Source organism: Scyliorhinus torazame, chromosome 2 (assembly GCF_047496885.1).
Source record: "Scyliorhinus torazame isolate Kashiwa2021f chromosome 2, sScyTor2.1, whole genome shotgun sequence".
Taxonomy (NCBI): Eukaryota; Metazoa; Chordata; class Chondrichthyes; order Carcharhiniformes; family Scyliorhinidae; genus Scyliorhinus; species Scyliorhinus torazame.
The window spans coordinates 354,259,717-354,282,093 of NC_092708.1; the positions used below are offsets into that span (position 1 = coordinate 354,259,717).

The 22,377-nt window shown below is 47.4% G+C and overlaps 1 protein-coding gene across 1 annotated transcript in view; it reads right to left on the minus strand.

Annotated features, from left to right (window-relative positions):
* The window catches only part of dhrs7 (dehydrogenase/reductase (SDR family) member 7), a 95,877-nt gene that overhangs the window by 23,166 nt on the left and 50,334 nt on the right, over positions 1–22,377 (minus strand). The window contains exon 2 of the mRNA XM_072491747.1: positions 14,924–15,051. Within this exon, the coding sequence (XP_072347848.1) occupies positions 14,924–15,051 (128 nt within the window). The remainder of the gene's footprint in view (positions 1–14,923; positions 15,052–22,377) is intronic.

The window sequence follows — 22,377 nt, forward strand, 5'->3', positions numbered from 1 at the left end:
GCCTCACGGGAGACTGCTGAGTAAAATAAGGGCCCATGGTTTTCGAGGCAAGGTACTAACATGGATTGACGATTGGCTGTCAGGCAGAAGGCAGAGAGTTGGGATAAAAGGTTGTTTTTCGGAATGGTAACCGGTGACGAGTGGTGTCCCGCGGGGTTCAGTGTTGGGGCCACAGCTGTTCTCTTTATATATTAACGATCTAGATGACGGGACTGGGGGCATTCTGGCTAGGTTTGCCGATGATACAAAGATAGGTGGAGGGGCAGGTAGTATTGAGGAGGTGGGGAGGCTGCAGAAAGATTTAGACAGTTTAGGAGAGTGGTCCAAGAAATGGCTGATGAAATTCAACGTGGGCAAGTGTGAGGTCTTGCACTTTGGAAAAAATAGAGGCATGGACTATTTTCTAAACTGTGACAAAATTCATAATGCTGAAGTGCAAAGGGACTTGGGAGTCCGAGTCCAGGATTCTCTAAAGGTAAACTTGCAGGTTGAGTCCATAATTAAGAAAGCAAATGCAATGTTGTCATTTATCTCAAGAGGCTTGGAATATAAAAGCAGGGATGCACTTCTGAAGCTTTATAAAGCACTAGTTAGGCCCCATTTAAAATACTGAAAGCAATTTTGGGCCCCGCACCTCAGGGAGGACATACTGGCACTGGAGCGGGTCTAGCGGAGATTCACACGGATGATCCTAGGAATGGTAGGCCTAACATACGATGAACGTCTGAGGATCCTGGGATTATATTCATTGGAGTTTAGGAGGTTGAGGGGAGATCTCATTGAAACTTACAAGATAGTGAATGGCTTTGATAGGGTGGACGTAGGGAAGTTGTTTCCATTAGCAGGGGAGACTAGGACCCGGGGGCACAGCCTTAGAATAAAAGGGAGTCACTTTAGAACAGAGATGAGGAGAAATTTCTTCAGCCAGAGAGTGGTGGGTCTGTGGAATTCATTGCCACAGAGGGCGGTGGAGGCCGGGACGTTGAGTGTCTTTAAGACAGAAGTTGATAAATTCCTGATTTCTCGAGGAATTAAGGGCTATGGAGAGAGAGCGGATAAATGGAGTTGAAATCAGCCATGATTGAATGGTGGAGTGGACCCGATGGGCCGAATGGCCTTACTTCCGCTCCTGTGTCTTATGGTTTTATGGTCTTAATGTTTAAATATATGAATTATAGTAATTGTGTACAGATGAGGGCATTCATTGAATAATTACTTGAGTACGTTCAGAGACGCTGATTTCGTCTTCGAAGGGCGGGTCAGAGAGAAGGTGGACTCCGAGATCACGCAGCAGGTGAAATCGCAAATCACCATGGCAAACGCCCAGGGGCTCTTACAGAGAATAACTGATAAATGTTTCAGGAAGTGTGTTAGCAAACTTGTAGGTTCACTGGGCAACTCTTTTGTTTTTATCAATTTAGAATACCCAATTATTTTTTTTTCCCAATTAAGGGGCAATTTAGCATGGTAAATCCACCTAACCTGCAGATCTTTGAGTTGTGGGGGTAAAACCCCCATGACATGGGGAGAATGTGCAAACTCCACACGGACAGTGACCCAGGGCCGGATTCGCTGGGCAACTCTGAATAGAAATGTCTCATTGTACATGGACCGATACATGGATGCTTGCAACACAGTATCACAAACATTAAACTCCAGACTACAGTGAGAGCGCGCACAAATGTAACTGCACAGCATATTGTCAAGGCTTGTACTGCGCTCATATCAATCTGGGAGAAAGAACTTGATCAAGCGGTGGTGGGGGTGGGGATGTATACACAATGCCCTGTATACATTTCAGGAAAGCTGCTAACCTGCCTAGGTTATAAAATAATTGTGTCAGCCTGTATTCTGTGGACTTAAATTATGACTATAATAATAAAAGTACAAAGATGCACTTATTGACATTGGTGTTGGATTGTAGAATTAGACACTATACATTTGTAATGCTTCATTTTGTAAATAAATCTAAAACTGAGTAAGGATTCACTACTGGTCTCCTTCACCAACTAGCTGTCAGAACCTCTAAGGTGGCCTAGAATGCCACTCAATTGTATGGGTCAGTAGTGATGGACATTAATGTCTTTTCCAGCAACATCTACACCCTGAGAATACCTTTTTAAAAAAAAGATAATCCTTTTCCAAAAGCAAGAGAATTGCATGCACTTTTATACAGACCTTCCAATATAATCTAAAAATCTGACATCCTATTAACATACAAACGTAGAAAATAGGTCCAGGAGGAGGCGCTTCAGCTCTTCGAGCCTGCTCCGCCATTCATGATTATGTCTGATCATCCAACTCAAATTGATCCCGCCTTTCTCCCATATCCTATGATCCCCTTCGCCCCAAATGCAAAACGAATTGCTTCTTGAAAACAGAGTGTTTTGGCCTCAACTGCTTTCCGTGGTCGCGAATTCTGCAGGCCGATGACTCTGTGGGTGAAGAAATTTCTCCTCATCTCCATCCGAAATGATCTACTCACATTCTCAAATTGTGACCCCGATTCTGGACGCCCCACCATTGGGAACATCCTTCTTGCATCTATCCTGTTTAGTCCTGCTGGAATTTTATTGGTTTTGTCATAATATGCACTCATGCACATAATGAGATACAGACAGGCAGTGACAGACACCCAGTACAGCCAATCAACACACAGAACAGAACATAACCAATCACCAGGCAGAACACTAGAAGGTTGTCTCCCACTATAAAACACACGAGGCATCAACACTCTGCCTCTTTCCACTGGTGACAACTGGAGTGACAGTCCGGGTGTATATATCAGTTAGCGCCTTCTACATGTGGCTCAGAGCTAGTCTGGTCTAGTTAGTTATAGTAAGCACGCTTCGATTAGTAGAGTGTCAAACCCACAGCAAACTGTATGCACTGCTTAACAAGTTCAATAAAGCGTATTGAACCAACACCATAGTTTGGAGTCTACTTTCAAGTACAACTGCATCAGTTGCAGTCAGTGTTACCCCTGGGTGATTAACATGACATGGTACGCGTAGTCTACTATCTCCAAGTGGCTTACCTCGAGTGATTCCGTGACGACCAGCAAGTGCCTTCCAGCGGCATGGACAAGATCCAGGCCCCTCCACAGCTACGGATCTTCGGCAATCTCGGCACCAACTGGCGGGTCTTCAAGCAAAGGTTCCTTCTCTACATTGAGGTCTCTGACCTCTAGGATGTGTCCGATGCCAGAAAAATCGCGCTGCTCCTATCAACTGCGGGGGGCCAAGCCATCCAGATTTTCAACTCGCTTAATTTTACTGATGGCCAGGACAAGACCGTTTTGGAGAAGTTCGATAGTCACAGTGAAGTCAAAACAAACGAGACCTTTGAGCGCTATATCTTCCAGCAACGCCTTCAAGGTAAGGATGAACCGTTCCAATCCTTTCTAACTCATCTCTGTATATTAGCGCAGTCCTGCAATTATGATGCAACCGATGATTCCATGATCAGGGATCAGATCATGTTTGGGGTGCACTCCAATTCCTTGCAGGAGCAGCTCCACAAAATTAAGCACATATCCCCGCCAGTCACAATCGAGACGTGTATAGTGCATGAGCATGCGAGAAATCGGTACTCCTGTTTCAAATCGGCAGAATACGAAAAACTTGCCTCCCACGAAGCAGAGAGTGTACAGGCCATCGCCCAGATGCAGCGCCTCAGTATCGATGAAAGCGGCCATTTCGCGTGCTTTTCCCAGGGCCCCACGCATGCGCAACATGAACGGGAGAACGAAGCGGCCGAAAACCAAACTGCACAGGTGCGAACGTCGACTGACCGCACTGTGCATGTGCGATGACGCACGGAGCGTAACGACGTCACCGTCATGACGTGCCCGAACTGCGGCATTGCCCACTTAAAATGGCAATGACCTGCAAAAGGCAGGCGATGTTTAAATTGCGGGAAGCCTGGACATTATGCAGCCTTGTGCAGGTCTGCACCACCAATCAAGGGCCAGCGATCCCAATTCCAACGCAAGCGCGTTCGATGTGTACAGCAAGGTTAACTGGATTCTGATCCTGGTAGCACTACGGATCCAGAGGGCGACTGCCTGGAGTCCCCCTATTGTGTGGGCATCGTCACTACATGTGAGTATGCCTCTTCAAATTCAGCAAGACGCCTATCTGTCCTCAATGTGGATTCCACGGACGAATGGCGTGCTGTCATACAAGTTAATCAATGCAGCATCCAGTTCAAGCTGGACACTGGTGCTTCTGCCAATCTCATCTCTCAAGCTGATTTTGTCCGCATTAAAAAGCAACGCAACATTCTTCCGCCAGCCTGCCAGCTGCTCGATTATAATGGCAATGCCATAACTGCATTAGGATCTTGTCATCTATTTGTCTCCAACAAGACCATCAATGTCACAATGCGATTGAAGTCGTCAAGCCTGATAAGGCATCCCTGCTCGGTGCCCATGCATGCAAGCTACTCAACCTCGTACAGCGAGTCCATGCCATGTCTTCTTCCAATGTGGATCTTCAGGCTGACATTGATGACATTCTTGCTCAATATCCAGATGTGTTTGATGGAATGGGCACTCTGCCATACTGCTACAAGATCCTACTCAGGCCTGATGCCATGCCTGTAATCCATGCACCACGCCGGGTGCCGGCTCCTCTGAAGGAATGTTTAAAGGCACAGCTGCAGGAGCTCCAAGACCAGGGCATCATCTCCAAAGTGATGGAACCGACTGACTGGGTCAGCTTGATGGTCTGTGTGAAGAAGCCCTGAGGAGAGTTGCGGATATGCATAGATCCCAAAGATCTTAACCAGAAAATAATGTGGGAACACTACCCGATCCCGAAGCGGGAGGAACTGACCAGTGAGATGGCACACGCCAAATTCTTCACGAAGCTAGATACATCACGTGGTTTCTGGCAGATACAATTGGACGAGTCCAGCAGGAAGCTCTGCACGTTCAACACACCATTTGGCAGGTACTGTTATAACCGTATGCCATTCAGCATTGTCTCAGCCTCTGAAATCTTCCACAGGATCATGGAGCAGATGATGGAGGGCATTGAGGGTGTGCGTGTCTACATAGATGATGTAATCATATGGTCCACGACCCCCGAGGAACACATTTCTCGTCTCAAACAAGTCTTTCAATGTGTCCATTCCAACAGCCTCAAGCTGAACAAGGCCAAGTGCTCCTTTGGCATGTCAACCATCAAGTTCTTGGGCGACCAGATATCCCAGCAGGGTGTGCGACCAGATTCGGACAAGGTCAAGGCCATTAACGCCATGAAGACCCCGGGAGACAAGAAGGCGGAGGGGGTACTACGCTTCCTCGGAATGGTGAATTTCTTGGGAAAATTAATTCCCAACTTGGCCTCACACACCACGGCTCTCAGGCATCTGGTGAAGATGTCCACTGCATTCCAGTGGCTACCCACACATCAAACAGAGTGGCTCGAGCTCAAAGCAAAGCTCACCACTGCTCTGGTACTAGTGTTTTTTGACCCAGACAGGGAAACAAAAATCTCCACGGACGCAAGCCAGGACGGCATTGGTGCGGTGCTCCTCCAGAGGGATGACTCCTCGTCCTGGGCTCCAGTTGCTTATGCGTCAAGGGCCATGTCTCCTACTGAACAGAGGTATGCCCAAATCGAAAAGAGTGCCTGGGCCTCCTAACCGGCATTGTAAAGTTCCATGACGTCAACAGTCTACCTACATTCAGAGTGGAGACTGACCACAAACGCTTGGTCCATATCATTCATAAGGACTTGAATGACATGACGCCCAGGCTTCAGCGAATTCTCCTTCGACTCCGAAGGTACGATTTTGAGTTAGTATACACACCAGGCAAGGAGCTGATAATTGCGGACGCCCTGTCCCGCTCCATCACCTCGCCCTGTGAACAGGTTGACTTCATCCGCCAGATTGAGGCACAGGTGCAGCTGTGTGCCAGCAACCTCCCGGCGTCAGATGAAAGAGTGATCAACATTCGAGAAGAGACTGCCAAGGACCCTCTTCTGCAGCGTGTAATGCACCACCTTGCAAATGGCTGGCAAAAAGGGCAATGCCCTCAGTTCTTCAATGTGAAGGACGACCCGACAGTGGTCGAGGGGATTCTCCTCAAACTAGATCGTATCGTTATTCCTCACAGTCTGCAGAACTTAGTGCTCAAACAAATCCACGAGGGACACCTAGGTGTCGAAAAGTGTAGGCGCAGGGCCCAGCAGGCTGGCTATTGGCCTGGAATCAGCCAGGACATATCCAACATGGTCCTCAATTGTGCGACCTGCCAGCGTTTCCAGCCTGCTCAAACAAAAGAAACACTCCAGCAACACAAGATCGTGACCTCTCAGTGGTCCAAGGTGGGAATCGACCTTTTTCACGTCACTGGGCGTGACTATATGCTCATCATAGATTACTTCTCAAATTACCTGGAAGCTGTGAGTCTGTCAGACCTCACATCAAGGACAGTCATCAAGGCCTGCAAGGCGACATTTGCCAGGCATGGCATTCCACTCACTGTCATGAGTGACAATGGTCCCTGCTTCCACAGGTAAGAGTGGTCCAATTTCGCCAAGTCATACCAATTCAACCACATCACCTCAAGCCCACACTACAACGGGAAGGTTGAGAAAGGGGTCCATATAGTGAAGCAACTGCTCTGCAAGGATGCGGACTCTGCTCCTGACTTCAACCTTGCGCAGTTGGCATACAGGGCAACCCCTCTGTCCACCAGTATGTCTCCGGCTCAACTCCTCATGAATAGAGATCTGCGGACGACTGTTCCAGCCATACACTTACCAGACCTGGATCACCTCCCAGTGCTGCAAAAGGCGCAGCAATTCAGGAACCGGCAAATGCTGACGTACGATGCTCATGCTACCGATTTGCCTGTGCTATCTCTGGAAGATGCTGTTCAGATCAAGCTACCTGATGGAGGCTGGTCAGCTCCAGCTGTTGTTGTTCGACAGGCTGATCCCAGATCGTTTGTAGTTCGTATGGCTGATGGCTCCATTGTCAGGCGCAACAGAAGGTCGCTGCGCAAAGTTGCCTGCCCGCCACCAGATCCTACTTTTCCATATGTTGTTGTGCCTCCTCTGGACACCTCGCACCACAAGGCCACCAATCTGGTAACAATCCCGTCTGTCAAGGTGCCGTCGTCCCCACCTCCACCTCTCAGGCGGTCGACAAGCCCCAAAGATTGGACATATAGACATTTATCTTGAAAATTGTGTTCTGTACATGCACGCTCGACACCTCTTAGGTATATATTCATCCACTCGCTTTCATCCACTTGATGTGTTAATCACCCTGGGGTAACACGGAATGCAACTGGATGCAGTTGTACTTGAAAGTAGACTCCAAACTATGGTGTTGGTTCAATACGCTTTATAGAACTTGTTAAGCAGTGCACACAGTTCGCTGTGGGTTTGAGACTCTATTAATCTAAGCGTGCTTACTATAACTAATTAGACCAGACTAGCTCTGAGCCACCTGTAGAAGGTGCTAACTGATATATACACCCTGACTTTCACTACAGTTGTCACCAGTGGAAAGAAGCAGTGTTGATGCCTCGTGTGATTTATAGTAGGAGACCACCTTCTGGTGTTCTGCCTGGTGATTGGTGTGCTCTGTCCTGTGTGTTGATTGGCTGTACTGGGTGTCTGTCACTGCCTATCTGTATATCATTATGTGCATGAGTGCATATCATGACAACTCCCCTTTTTAAAAAAAAAATGTTGGTTGCTTGGAGCATATGCGACTGTATTTACATGTACAACTATTTACATTAAATGGCGAGTGGATGAATATATACATAAGAGTTGTCTAGCGTGCAGATACAGAACAAAATTTACAAGGTAAATGTCTATAAGTCCAATCTATGGGGCTTGCATCTGATCCTTGTCGACCGCCTGAGAGGTGGAGGTGGGGACGACCGCACCTTGACAGGCGGGATTGCTGCCAGATTGGTGGCCTCATGGTGCGAGGTATCCGGAGGAGGCATAACAACATCTGGAAAGGTGAGATTTGGTGGTGGGCAGGCAAGTTTGCGTAGTGCCCTGCTGTTGCGCCTGACAAATTAGCCATCAGCCATACGAACTACAAACAATCTGGGAGCAGTCTGTCGAACAACAACAGCTGGGGCTGACCAGCCTCCATCAGGTAGCTTGATGCGAACAGCACCTTCCGGAGATAGTACAGGCAAATCGGTAGCATGAGCATCGTACGTCAGCTTTTGCCATTCCTGAGTTGCTGCACCTTTTGCAGCACTGGGAGGTGATCTAGGTCTGGGTGTATGGCTGGATCAGTCGTCCGCAGATCTCTATTCATGAGGAGTTGAGCCGGAGACATACTGGTGGACAGAGGGGTTGCCCTGTACGGCAACAGCGCAAGGTTGAAGTCAGAAGCAGAGTCCGTAGCCTTGCAGAACAGTTGCTTCACTAGATGGACCCCTTTCTCGACCTTCCCATTGGACTGCAGGTAGTGTGGGCTTGAGACGGGATTTGTCGCCTTGTCGCTAGCAGATGCTGGGCATAAACCTGGTTTACTGGGCGAATGTAGTGTCCTTTCAACAGGGCCATCGCGGCCTCAAAATCGTCCGCATCCTCGATGAGGGTGTAGATCTCTGGGCTCACCCTCGAGTGGAGAACTTGCAGTTTCTGGTCCTCCGTAGGTGCAGTCGTGGCCGTCCTGAGGTACCCTTTGAAGCACGCCAGCCAGTGTTAAGGTTGCCGCTGAGTTTGCCGCGTGGGAGCTGAGTTGCAGACACTCCGGCTTGATTCGGAGCTCCATTCTTTAAACTTTAGTCCAATAAATTGATGCTCGATCAATAACTCCAGAAGCGAGATTGGATGGCAATTGAAGGCTTTATTGGACTAGATGTTTCCCCCAGCAGCGCAGGTACAGAAGGCGGCTGCGAGGGAGACACAGACTCTTATACTCTGCCTTACTGGTCGGAACCAGCAGGCAGGCTTCACCAATGATCTTCATGCCTCAGGTATCTCCCACACCAATGGTCTTACAGCCTCAACCTAGGTACCGTAATACCCCTAATACAGACTACCACAGTTGAATTGGTACGACTTGGCGAAATTGGACCACTCTTGGCTGTGGAAGCAGGGACGATTGTCACTCATGACAGTGAGTGGAATGCCATGCCTGGCAAATGCCTCCTTGCAGGCCTTGATGACTGTCCTTGATGTGAGGTCTGACAGCTTCACAACTTCCGGGTAATTTGAGGAGTAATCTATGATGGGCATATAGTCACACCCATTGACGTGAAAAAGGTCGATTCCCACCTTGGACCACTGAGAGGTCACGATCTTGTGTTGCTGGAATGTTTCTTTTGTTTGAGCAGGCTGGAAACGCTGGCAGGTCGCACAATTGAGGACCATGTTGGATATGTCCTGGCTGATTCCAGGCCAATAGACAGCCTGCTGGGCCCTGCGCCTACACTTTTCGACACCTAGGTGTCCCTCGTGGATTTGTTTGAGCACTAAGCTCTGCAGACTGTGAGGAATAACGGTACGAACTAGCTTGAGGAGGATCCCCTCGACCACTGTCAGGTCATCCTTCACATTAAAGAACTGAGGGCATTGCCCTTTTTGCCAACCATTTGCAAGGTGTGCATTATACGCTGCAGAAGAGGGTCTTTGGCAATCTCTTCACGAATGCTGATCACTCTTTCATTTGATGCCGGGAGGTTGCTGGCACACGGCTGCACCTGTGCCTCAATCTGGCGGATGAAGTCAACCTGTTCACAGGGCGAGGTGATGGAGCGTGACAGGGCATCCGTAATTATCAGCTCCTTGCCTGGTGTGTATACTAACTCAAAATCGTACCTTCGGAGTCGAAGGAGAATTCGCTGAAGCCTGGGCGTCATGTCATTCAAGTCCTTATGATTGTTATGGACCAAGGATCTGTGGTCAGTCTCCACTGTGAATGAATGAATGAATGAATGAATGAATACCGTAGACGTAGTCATGGAACTTTACAATGCCGGTTAGGAGGCCCAGGCACTCTTTTCGATTTGGGCATCCCTCTGTTCAGTAGGAGTCATGGCCCTTGACGCATAAGCAACTGGAGCCCAGGACGAGGAGTCATCCCTCTGGAGGAGCACCGCATCAATGACGTCCTGGCTTGCGTCCCGTGGAGATTTTTGTTTCCCTGTCCGGGTCAAAAAATGCTAGTACCGGAGCAGTGGTGAGCTTTGCTTTGAGCTCGAGCCACTCTGTTTGATGTGTGGGTAGCCACTGGAATGCAGTGGACTTCGTCACCAGATGCCTGAGAGCCGTGGTGTGTGAGGCCAAGTTGGGAATTAATTTTCCCAAGAAGTTCACCATTCCGAGGAAGCGTAGTACCCCTCCGCCTTCTTGTGTCCTGGGGTCTTTATGGCGTTAATGGCCTTGACCTTGTCCGAATCTGGTCGCACACCCTGCTGGGATATCTGGTTGCCCAAGAACTTGATGGTTGACATGCCAAAGGAGCACTTGGCCTTGTTCAGCTTGAGGCCGTTTGCATGGACACGTCGAGAGATATGTTTGAGACGAGATGTGTGTTCCTCGGGGGTCGTGGACCATATGATTACATCATCTACGTAGACACGCACACCCTCAATGCCCTCCATCATCTGCTCCATGATCCTGTGGAAGATTTCAGAGGCTGAGACAATGCCGAACGCCATATGATTATAACAGTACCTGTCAAATGGTGTGTTGAACGTGCAGAGCTTCCTGCTGGACCCGTCCAGTTGTATCTGCCAGAAACCATGTGATGCATCTAGCTTTGTGAAGAATTTGGCGTGTGCCATCTCACTGGTCAGTTCCTCCTGCTTTGGGATCGGGTAATGTTCCCGCATTATGTTCTGGTTAAGATCTTTGGGATCTATGCATATCCGCAACTCTCCTCAGGGCTTCTTCACACAGACCATCGAGCTGACCCAGTCAGTCGGTTCTGTCACTTTGGAGATGATGCCCTGGTCTTGGAGCTCCTGCAGCTGTGCCTTTAAACATTCCTTCAGAGGAGTCGCCACCCAGCGTGGTGCATGGATTACAGGCATGGCATCAGGCCTGAGTAGGATCTTGTAGCAGTATGGCAGAGTGCCCATTCCATCAAACACATCTGGATATTGAGCAAGGATGTCATCAATGTCAGCCTGAAGATCCACATTAGAAGAAGACATGGCATGGACTCGCTGTACGAGGTTGAGTAGCTTGCATGCATGGGCACTGAGCAGGGATGCCTTAACAGGCTTGACGATTTCAATCGCAGTATGACATTGATGGTCTTGTTGGAGACGAATAGATGACAAGATCCTAGTGCAGTTATGGCATTGCCATTATAATCAAGGAGCTGGCAGGCTGGCGGAAGAATTTTGGGTTGCTTTTTAATGCGGTCAAAATCAGCTTGAGAGATGAGATTGGCAGAAGCACCAGTGTCCAGCTTGAACTGGATGCTGCATTGATTAACTTGTGTGACAGCATGCCATTCGTCTGCGGAATCCACATTGAGGATAGATAGGCGTCTTGCTGAATTTGAAGAGGCATACTCACATGTAGTGATGACGCCCACGCGATAGGGCGACTCCAGGCAGTCGTCCTCTGGATCCGTAGTGAAATGAAAATGAAAATCGCTTGTCACAAGTAGGCGTCAAATGAAGTTACTGTGAAATGCCCCTAGTCGCCACATTCCGGCGCCTGTTCGGGGAGGCTGGTACGGGAATTGAACCGTGCTGCTGACTTGCCTTGGTCTGCTTTCAATGCCAGCGATTTAGCCCTGTGCTAAACCAGCCCCATGTGCTACCAGGATCTGAATCCAGTAAACCTTGCTATACACATCGAACGCGTTTGCGTTGGAATTGGGATCGCTGGCCCGACTGGTGGTGCAGACCGTCTGCACAAGGCTGCATAATGTCCAGGCTTCCCACAATTTAAACATCGCCTGCCTTCTGCAGTGCATTGTCGCTTTAAGTGGGCGGTGCCGCAGTTCGGGCACGTCATGACGTTAACGTCGTTATGCTCCTTGCGAGTGCTGTGGGTAGCCCCGCCAACCATGTTCACATGTTTTGGCCCTGCCTGAAGCTGGAGGGGTATAGGAATGAGGTTTTTAAGATCATCCCAGGGGTTGTACATGTGAATTTGGAACATTTGGGCCCCTAGATGCCATTCTTGGGGTGTTGGACCAGCCCGGGTTGCAGGTGGATGTGGGGGCAGATGTTTTAGCTTTCGCCTCGTGGATTGCCCGGAGGTGGGTTCTGCTGGGGTGGAGGTCAGCTTCTCTACCCTGTGCCTTGGCTTGATGGGGGGACCTACTGGAATTTTTGACGCTCGAGAAGGTGAAGTTTGGGAGAGAGAGAGGATGGAAGGGTTCTACAATTCATGGGCATTGTTTATCATGCACTTTCAAGAATTGGATACCATCAAATATTAGAGGGGTGAGGGGAGGGTTGCAATGGGGGGGTTTGAGCACATTGTTTATGGGATGACCATTGATTCTCTTTTGTTTGTTGTATTCAACCCCATCAATTTCTCCAATAGCACTTCTCTACTCATACTGATCTCCTTCAGTTCCTTCCTCTCACTAAATCCTGTGTTCCCAACATTTCTGGTATGTTATTTGTGTCCCCTTTTGTGAAGACAGAACCAAAGTATGTAATTAGCTGGTCAGCCATTTCTTTGTTCCGCATTTAAAAAATCCGCCGTTTCTGATTGTGGACAATTGTGTCTACATCTCCAAACAAAACTCACAAAACTGCCAAGTCATGAAACGTTCAAATATTGCTAAAGTCACTCTACACAAACAACATATGGAGTGCAATCATATTTATTGTTTTGGATATATGTGTATATATATTTTCTATATATTACTTCATTTTAAAGTCAATTTGAGAACAATAGGGCTTCACCTGGGTATTTCCTCAGTGCACAAGTAGCCTACTTTGGAATCAAAGTGGACCTTCTCTCAACACAGTTTAGACTTGAGATGAACAAAAATTACTTATTTTATAAGTGGAAACAGGAGAAAATTTCTCGTACACTCGATATATAAAGCTGTTTTGAGGCAGCTAAGTGTCAATGAATTCAAAATGACTACATTTTAACTTTTTCTGAAGAAAGCTTGGGACTTTTTGAATCTGCACCATTTTAGACCAGGTGTTTGTGTATTCAAAAATATCTAACGATCCAAATGTTCTTCCACGGTTTTATTGAATTTTGTAATTAATTTTATTCTCTATCTCATTCCTATTTTCTCTCCACTCAAAGATGATGATCCTTACCTGCTCACACATGGTTCCAAAGGTAACATTATCCAATAAACTTATCCAAAGGTCATATGAGTTGAAAGTAATTGTTGGCAGGTTATTTGATTGGGGGCAGGGAGTCAATCTCAGCTGAGCAGAATTATGATACAGAAGTTAAGATTCTGAATGACACGAAAAATTAAATTTGAAGTTAATTTGTTGAACTGCCAGATGAAATTGCTGTTTCTGCCTACATTGTGACTAGTATGGTGAGAAACAGTCCATGGAGATTTACTTCCAAAATGGCGATGGGAATGTTGCCTGGTCGTTCCACTCCTTAATCCAGGATAACTGAGGTTCATTGTGGTATCCCTAATACCATTCAACACAGAACAGGCATCAAACTTTGACTTTCATGTCATAAATACATTGCCAACTGAACAATTTCATTCATTTAAATGCTGCAGGATTGCAAAAATTTTCTAATGCAGATAAAAAGAGAAAATCGAAATTTGTCAATAAAAATGCAGATCATTCAAATTGGAAATAAGTTTTTTTACTGGCAGAATTGTTACATTTTTACAACTGTAAGGGTCCTTTCAGTTTCTGTTTATTTCCTTATTTCCCATAACTTTTTTTTGCCGTTACATTTTTGATCCATGGATGATTAATGGACATGTGACTTTAATTCAAGCAGAGGATTTCAGAAGCAGGAGAAATCACTGGGTTAGTCTGTGTTGGTTCATACTGGAGTTACAGACTGACCGGCAAATGACAGAGATTGGCTGAGACTCGGTTTGATTGATTCGGCTGGTGGTCAAGGAATTATCTTAAAAGGCTGTGCTCTACCCAGTAAGGTGGTGATTGGAACTGATCCCACTGGAATGTTTTTCAGAGCTCCAAGCGTTGAATTTGGTTTCAGTTTTGATATTGGCAGCCCAGGAAAGGACCTGGTATCCCCTCCTCTCCGTTTTCTCCAGAAACCTGTGTTTCTGAATAGGCAGAAGTCTGGATGAATCCATGTACAGGCAGAGTACAAAATCATCTAACTCTCTCTCCTGGAAGGCAAAGGCAGCACTGACCAACTCTCTCTACTGAAAGGTAGAGGCCTGAATGCAAACCTTAAACTGAAGGCCCAGTTTGCTGAGAAATAGTGTCTCTCCAGAAAGCCTGCTGCCTGTTGAGTATTGCATTTTTCCCTAACCTGCGGGGCCCTGAATGAATGACTCTGCAAAAATCATTAACAGCTGTAAACCAGAGACTTTAATCAGCAAGCGTGCTGTGGAAAAAGTGTGCTAAAGAACCACCATCTGAAGAAAAAGCTCTTTTGACTTTCATCCTTATTATTTTTCAATCCTTCCCCCTCTGTGTTTGTTTGTCTTGCATGTGTGGGTAGAGGGTAGGCCAGTTAGTGGGTAGTAGGTATTAGCTTGTTATCCAGTTGTATTTACTGCATATTTCATGATAATTCTTGGTACAAATAAATAGTAATCGCGTTTAAACCTACAAACTTGGTGACTGTAATTATTGGACAGTCAAAAACCAAAGACTTCAGGAATTTTTAGAAGAATTATTAGCTAATTCACTTGTGTTGTGACTCTGGGATGAGTGGGCCTGTAATTGACCGCGCACTTGCCCAAGGTGTTTTAACAAAACATTAAAGTATATTAACTTATTGAATATAAAAATAAATTGGAGTCTATGTACCTGGCTTGTTTCCAAAGTATTCAGCCCACAACAAAGTAAAATCTGCATCAGCCCTCAAGAATCGAACAAACTGCACAATCGCATAAGTCACCAGACAGTAACACAACACTGACAAGAGATCCATTGTCCTAATATTAACACACAAAGTAAAAAAACAGTGTGAATTGAACTAATCAGAAAATAATATTGCAAATTAATTCAAATCTCTCCATTCATGTGGCCCATAAACCACATTAATATCTAAACTTGGCTCAGTAAATTCAAAAATAGAATTACTACTGACATGGATAAATATGGGTTGATTAGGAAGAGCAAGCATGGGGTTCTAAAGGGAAAATTATGTTTAACTAACTTGTTGGGAGTTTTTTGAAAAGGTAACAGAATGGGTCGATGAGGGTAATGCTGTTGATGTAGTGTCCTTGGACCTTCAAAAGGCATTATGTTCAGTGCCACACCAAAGAAATGTGAGAAAAGTCATCACTGATGGAATAAAAGTGACAGTGGTAACGTTGATACAAAATTGGCTGAATAGGAAGCAGAGAAGTAATGGCCAATGGATATTTTTCAGGCTGAAGGAGGGTTTGTAATCATATTCCCCAGGGGTCAGTATTGGGACACTTGCTTTTCCTGAGATATATATTAATGATCTAGATCTTGGTGTGCAGGGAACTATTTCAAAATTTACAGATGACATAAAATTTGGAAGTATTGTAAACTGTGATGAGGACAGTGTAGAACTTGTTTTTCTTTCAATTAAGGAGCAATTTATCATGGCCAATCCATCTTCCCTGCACATCTTTGGGTTGTGGGGGTGAGACCCACTCAAGACAAGGGGAGAATGTGCAAATTTCACAAGGACAGTGACCCAGTGGATGCTAGCCACTGCACAACCATCCCGACCGGACAGTGTAGAACTTCAAAAGAATATAGACAAGTTAGTAGAGTTGGCAGATAGGTGACAGATGAAGTTCATGTGGGGAAGTGTGAAGTGATGCATTTTGATAGGAAGAACATGGAGAGGCAATGTAAAATAAGGGGTAAAATTCTTAAAGTGGTGCAGGAGCAGAGGGACCTGGGTATATATGTGCATAGATCAATGAAGGTGGGAAGTGTTGTGGTTCCAATTGGTGTTACCAATTTTCAAAAATAACACCTCACTCTGAACTGAATGGCCAATGCCACTCAACTGATCTTCCGTGGATTTCTCTCATGATCTCCTCAGATGATTACCACGTGAGGGCTTCCAATCTCCACTCCCAAAAAGATACGCTTTAAAATCAACCTTCCAACAATGCCTTTCATCAGCTGTTTTCATTAAGAATCACTCCAGGTTTTTCAACTATCCTTTAAAACAAAGCTTCCATTCCACATTTAACAATGAATCCAGAATCAGGGGCGTCATTCTCCGCCGGCGGGAGTCTCCGTTTTGCTGGCGCCCGGGGGTTTCCCGACGGCGTGGGGCTGCCCCACAATGGGAACCCCCATTGACCGGCCGGTGTAACGGAGCATCCCGCCAGCGGGTCGGGGCAGAAATGTGGCGGGGCAGGATGGAGAATTTCGCTCCAGGTTTTCCACCTCTTCTTTCGGTTTCCTTTATCTCGAATTGCAACATGCATCCAAAATTCGACACAAACTCAGGTATTCAGTCCCCAACAGAATACCATTGCTTCAAAAATTGGAAATAAGGACACCAAACCTTACAATCGCTTCAGGTATGTGGTTTGTCTGTAGCCAACCTCATCAGCTCTTCCTTCCCAGGTCTGTTTTTGACTTCCATGAACAGCATCCTGCTCTAAAGGCAGTTCTTTTTTGATCCTTTTTACTTCAATATTCCAGGAGCTTATTTTCCATTGCCTGGTTTCTAAAACTAACTGTTCTTTAGTTCACCCGGAGCCTGCTTTTATGCACCGTACTCCATTGTATGGCTTTCCTGCTTCTAACAGAGCTAAGTGTTATTCACCCTCTCAGTTCCTAGCCCCAACTGCTAGGAATTCAGTTAAAACTACACTCACAGGGCAGCACGGTGGCGCAGTGGTAGCACTGCAGTCTCACGGCGCCGAGGTCCCAGGTTCGATCCCGGCTCTGGGTCACTGTCCATGTGGAGTTTGCACATTCTCCCCGTGTTTGCGTGGTTTCGCCCCCACAACCCAAAGATGTGCAAGGTAGGTGGATTGAACATGCTAAAATTGCCCCGTAATTGGAAAAAATTAATTGGGTACTCTAAATTTTTTTAAAACTACACTCACAAAAGCTTACTACCCTAAAGCAGCCCCTGGTGACGGAGCAACCTGTAATAGCTCGTACAGGGCCTACGGGGTGGGAATGATTATCTTCCTCGTGGAGTATGAGCTCTTCCGCTAGGGGGGGGGGGGAGGGATCTCTATCAACCTCTGTATAAAAGGTCGGCCAGTAAGGCACCTGGCAAAAAAGTAAATCGGTAGGGCTATGTATATATTTTGCTGTAAATAAAAAAGTTGCTTCTTTAATTTACTTAGCGTGGTCTCCCTGTGTGCTTATTAAATTGGCGATGAGGATGGGATTTGAAAGCTTTCTCCTCCAAGCTCTCGGAGCTGACTGTGGAAGGTGGTAACCTCCTGTGGGGCACGAGAGTTGTTGTTCCAACGAAGGGCCAGGTGATCGTGTTGAAGGACCTTAACAACAGGCATCCCGGAGTGTCCAAAATGAAGATGCTGGCAAGAAGCTACTTCTGAGGACGACGGGCAGGAGGCGGCCGCACAATGGAGGGCTCCTGTTCGGAAAACAGCTGAAGGTCCGTCAGGGAGTGGAAAGGTCACCGCGGGGTCACCAAGGAAAATGGCGGCTGGAGCAACAGGGGAGGCCGCATTGCTTACGGCTGAAGAAATAACTAAGGTGATGGCTACGGAATTCAAAAGGCAGTTTACAAAATACATGGAGACAATGAGGAAGGAGATGAGAGAGGTTTTGAGTGTGCTGGTGGAGGAGGCAATTTCCCCGGTGACGAAGGCGTGGGCGAGAGCAGTGGTGGAGGTGCGAGAGCAAGGGGAGGCGCTGAAGGAAGTGGAGGAGATGTTATTGCAGCACGGTGATCAACTTGCCTCGATGGGGAAGGAGATGCGGAAGGTGATGGGACATTAACAAGGATCTGCGAGGAAAAATGGAAGACCTGGAAAACAGATCCAGGCGACAGAATTTCAGGATTGTGGGGCTGCCCAAAAGAGTTGAAGGACCAAGGCCGACTGAGTATTTTGCCACGATGCTGGCGAAACTATTGGGGGAGGATCCCTCCCGATATGAACTGGATCGGGCTCATCGGACGTGGAGGCCTGTACCAAAGGCGAGTGAGCCGCCAAGGGCAGTGACTCTGTGCTTCCGTAGGTACAGTGTGAAGGAGAAGATACTGAGCTGGGCCAAGCAGAAGCGGGTGGTGCAGTGGGCTGGAGCTGGTATACGTGTATACCAGGACTTTACGGTGGAGCTGGCAAGGAGGCGGGCTGCTTTCAACCGGGTGAAGAGGGCACTGTACATTAGCAAGGTGCAGTGCGGCATTGTATATCCAGCGAAGCTGAGGGTGACTTACAAGCTCAGGGACTTTTATTTTGGAACGGCGGAAGCAGTGGAGGAGTTTGCGAAGGCAGAAGGACTGTGGCAGAATTGAGAAATGGCCATGTGCCGATGTAACCTCATGACTGTATTTTCTTCTTTTTTGTTTCACTGCGTGCGGGTTGTAGCCACCTGGGTTGGCCAATTCCCGACGTAAAACGGAGAACAGCAAAGGCTGAAGGGAAATTCAGCCAACACAGGCAGAAACTAGCAGGTGCAAGTTTACTGTGTATTAAACTCTGCAAAAGCCCAGACAGCATCGATACAAGCAGCCATCTGCATAATAATGTAGCGCCCATCTACCTACTAAAGAGCGATCCCCGGGAACAATCAAAACATTTGAGATAAACAAGGCCAAGCCAGCAGGAGCCAACACAAAAGAGGTTAACAGACACCTGAAGACCGCCCATCGATCAGGGAACCGCTCCAGTATTGGAGAAATTGAACCAAGCGATTGGAACAAAGTCCAATCACTTGAAACCAGGTACGGGGTCCACCTCGAAGGGCGGGAAGCCCCTGGGAACTATAAAGTAAAGCCCCCAAGTTCAAATTGTCCTTCTTGACAGGGTCACTCAGCAACGCGAACCAACCCTTGACAGTGACCTGTCCAGCTGCTGCCAAAGAACGTAAGTCTCAAGTCAACGCTCGCTACGAGACAGGCGCTCCTAGCTACCAGTCCATACCAGCTTTTGAATCCCGCAGACTCAGAACCCGAAGAAAGGCCATTTGTTCCCCTGACCTGGTGGGCCAGTCCAAAGCTAAGTATAGTCCTGTTAGTTGTAGAGATAGATTGTTAAGTAGAATGTATGCATGAGTAGCGATTGACTGTGTATAATAAGTGTGTTTTGATTTGAATCTTACTAATTGGTGTGTTGAGTTATTGATCAGTACTTGAATTTGAACCTCATGGCGGTATTATAAAGATACCTGGCGAATCTGGAGCAAAGGTTATAAAACAGAGCCAATTGAACCAACCAAAAGTTAGCAACATATTACTGGCAACATCCTGACGGGACCCGATCTAGAAGTGGCTTAACCACTCCGGGAGAACCCAAAATTTGAATTAGAAATCCAATTCGGAACAGAAAAAACCACATGTGTTCAAGCAGTTCTGATCAATCCTCATAATTCGGAAGTGTGTTAATGCATGCGTAACGAACAGGGCTATAAGGTAAACTGATAGATTTTTGTTGCGACAAAACTGTCGGGAGTTTGTATTCCGGAAAATAGCGAAAGCCGTACCCGTAATTACAGCACCGCCTTAATACCCCTTGTTCCAAATTTCAAGAGAAGCATTCAGAGAGGAAAGATGGCAATGCAGGCAATGCAACGCCTCATGAACCCCGAAGAATTCATGGACGCAGCGACCAGCAGCAGTATAGTGTCCTGTTTGGGAAGCGGAAATCAGAAAGTACCTCAAAGGGAAAGGATGGCCCCTTTGGAGCGAATTCTGTAACAATGAGGAAACAGGTCCCGGGAGTATAGGACATACTTGGTGGGAGAACCTGAGCGAGATTCACAAGAAGAGCTTTGGAAAAGCTCGCAAGCCGATGGCAATCGTGTCCTGTTTGGCACAATTGCGAGGCACAGAGGCGGTTGTTAGGACGCTCCGGAAAGAGATAGAAGGCATACATCGAATGAGTACGGTCGATGTTAGTGAGGTAGAGAAAGAGAACGTAGAGTTAAGACAGAAGTTAGCAGCAAAAGACGGAGAGGTGGATGATGCCAACTGGGCACACCAGTCTTGTCTGGCGCACTTAAGCAGCTTCCAATTCCAGTACGAAAAGGCTTATCAGGACACGCAACGTGCAGTCCTGGTACGAGAGGAAACCGAGAAGCAGGTAGAGGCATTGCAGAGGCAGTGTAGTGACCTGAAGGCAGCGTTAAGAGCACTCCATGCTCCCACCACGGAGCAAAGACAAAGCTCATTAGACCACGCAAAGTGCCGGAAGAAGATTGCAGAACTGCAATCTCGGCTTTCAGTTCAAAAAGGATTCCAGGAAACCTTTGGATCACAGTTAGATGAGGAAGACGGCCCTGATTGGGAAGAGTTAAATGAGACAGCGCAGAGGTATGTTCAGGGAACATGTGCGCAGGGAAAGCCCCAGAAGAGAAAAGCGCCCCAACCCCCCACAGAGCAGATAGTTCAAGCTCCAATGAACCCAGTCACCATCCACTGCACAGCCACATTGGACGACACGGAAATTCTGTACACTACCCCCTTAACAGTGACCCAATTACGGGACACGTGCGATAAAATCAAACCGTTCCTCCCCACCTCAGACCCCCACCACTTCTTTGCCAGAGTAAAGCAGCAGGCGACCATGTACGGCCTGGACGTGCGAGAGCACATAAAGCTCACAGTTTTGAGTTTAGACCCTTCGGTCGTAGCAGCCCTTCCCGACCCACAGAATGCAGGAGGAGGCACCCTTGCAGAAATGCATACCGCGATCCTAGACGCGATCGGGTATAACAGGGGTGACCCCGTAGATAGCCTCAATAAATGCAGGCAAAAGACCGAGCACGCCACAGCGTTTGCTGGATGCTTGTGGATCCATTTCGCCGCAGTTTTCGGAGACTTAGACCGCTCCCATTTGTCCCCAGACAACATGGCCAAATGGACCCGCACCCTTATCTCCCATGCCACAGAAACAGGACAAAAAGCTTGTGCGAATTATGATCCCTCGGAGGGTTGTAAAAAGATTGTCCCGCGCCTGGGAGCAATCTGTTCAAAACAAACCCACGAACAAAAATCCCGAAGAACAGCAGGCAGAAGCAGACATACACGCAGTTAAGGCACACCAGAACCCCGCAAGAACAGCCCCCCACAAAAGTCACAGGAGTGTTACAACTGTGGACATTGAGGACACTTTGCAAGAGAATGCAATGCCCCATGAAAGCCACAGAGAGCCCAGCAGGCAGGCACCCTGAATAAGAATAAGACAGAGCCCATACATAGTGTGAGCACCCGTTCAGATCAGACGGACCTGAACGGAACGGACTGACGGTGTTCGGGCTCCCCAGTTGAGTTTGCGACACCCTTTGGGATAGGTCCGGCCGACTGGTAGTTGCAGCAAAAATACGGGGACAGCCCATCGAGTTTCTCTGGGACACAGGAGGGTCCCACACCACAATAAATTCCTCCACCATGTTTCAAAAGGACACGTGGCGCACTACAGCACCCTCAGCGGCTTTACAGGCCACTCACAGCAGGGACACATCGCAGCCCCTGTACCCATTCAAATCGGCAACATCACCACCAAGCATCCCATAGCTTTAGTCGATCTACCCAACACAGCAGAACACATTTTAGGCATAGACTTTATGAATTCCCACAACCTATCCTTTGATCCAGTCAACCAATGTGTCTGGAGAATGGCAAAATCTGCAAGAGCCCCCGCAATGCTCACCATAGGAGACTATGCAAACAAGATTAGCGCAGTAGGTGAATTTTGGTTTAACCCGGCCACGATTAGCACGGACAAGCAGGTTAGGGCAGTTCTACAAAAGAACAGGACAGTATTCGCGACCCACAAACATGACTGTGGCCTGATGACTGGTTCAGTATAAATCACAGGACCTGACCCTAGACCCCAAAAGCAATATGGATTTCCCCAAGAGGCAGAGGGAGAAATCGCAAAAGTTAGCGACAGCTTATTAGAGCAGGGCGTACTCAGATCAGTAGCCTCCACTAATAATGCCCCGATTTGGCCAGTGAGAAAGCCTGATGGATCATGGCGACTGACCATCGATTACCAGGAACTCAACAAAATCACCCCCGCAGCAGCCCCCACGGTAGCCACAAGTCCCGAGGCCATGCTCAAGCAGGGACTCAATTCCCGATACTTTACGGTTTTGGTTATCAGTAATGG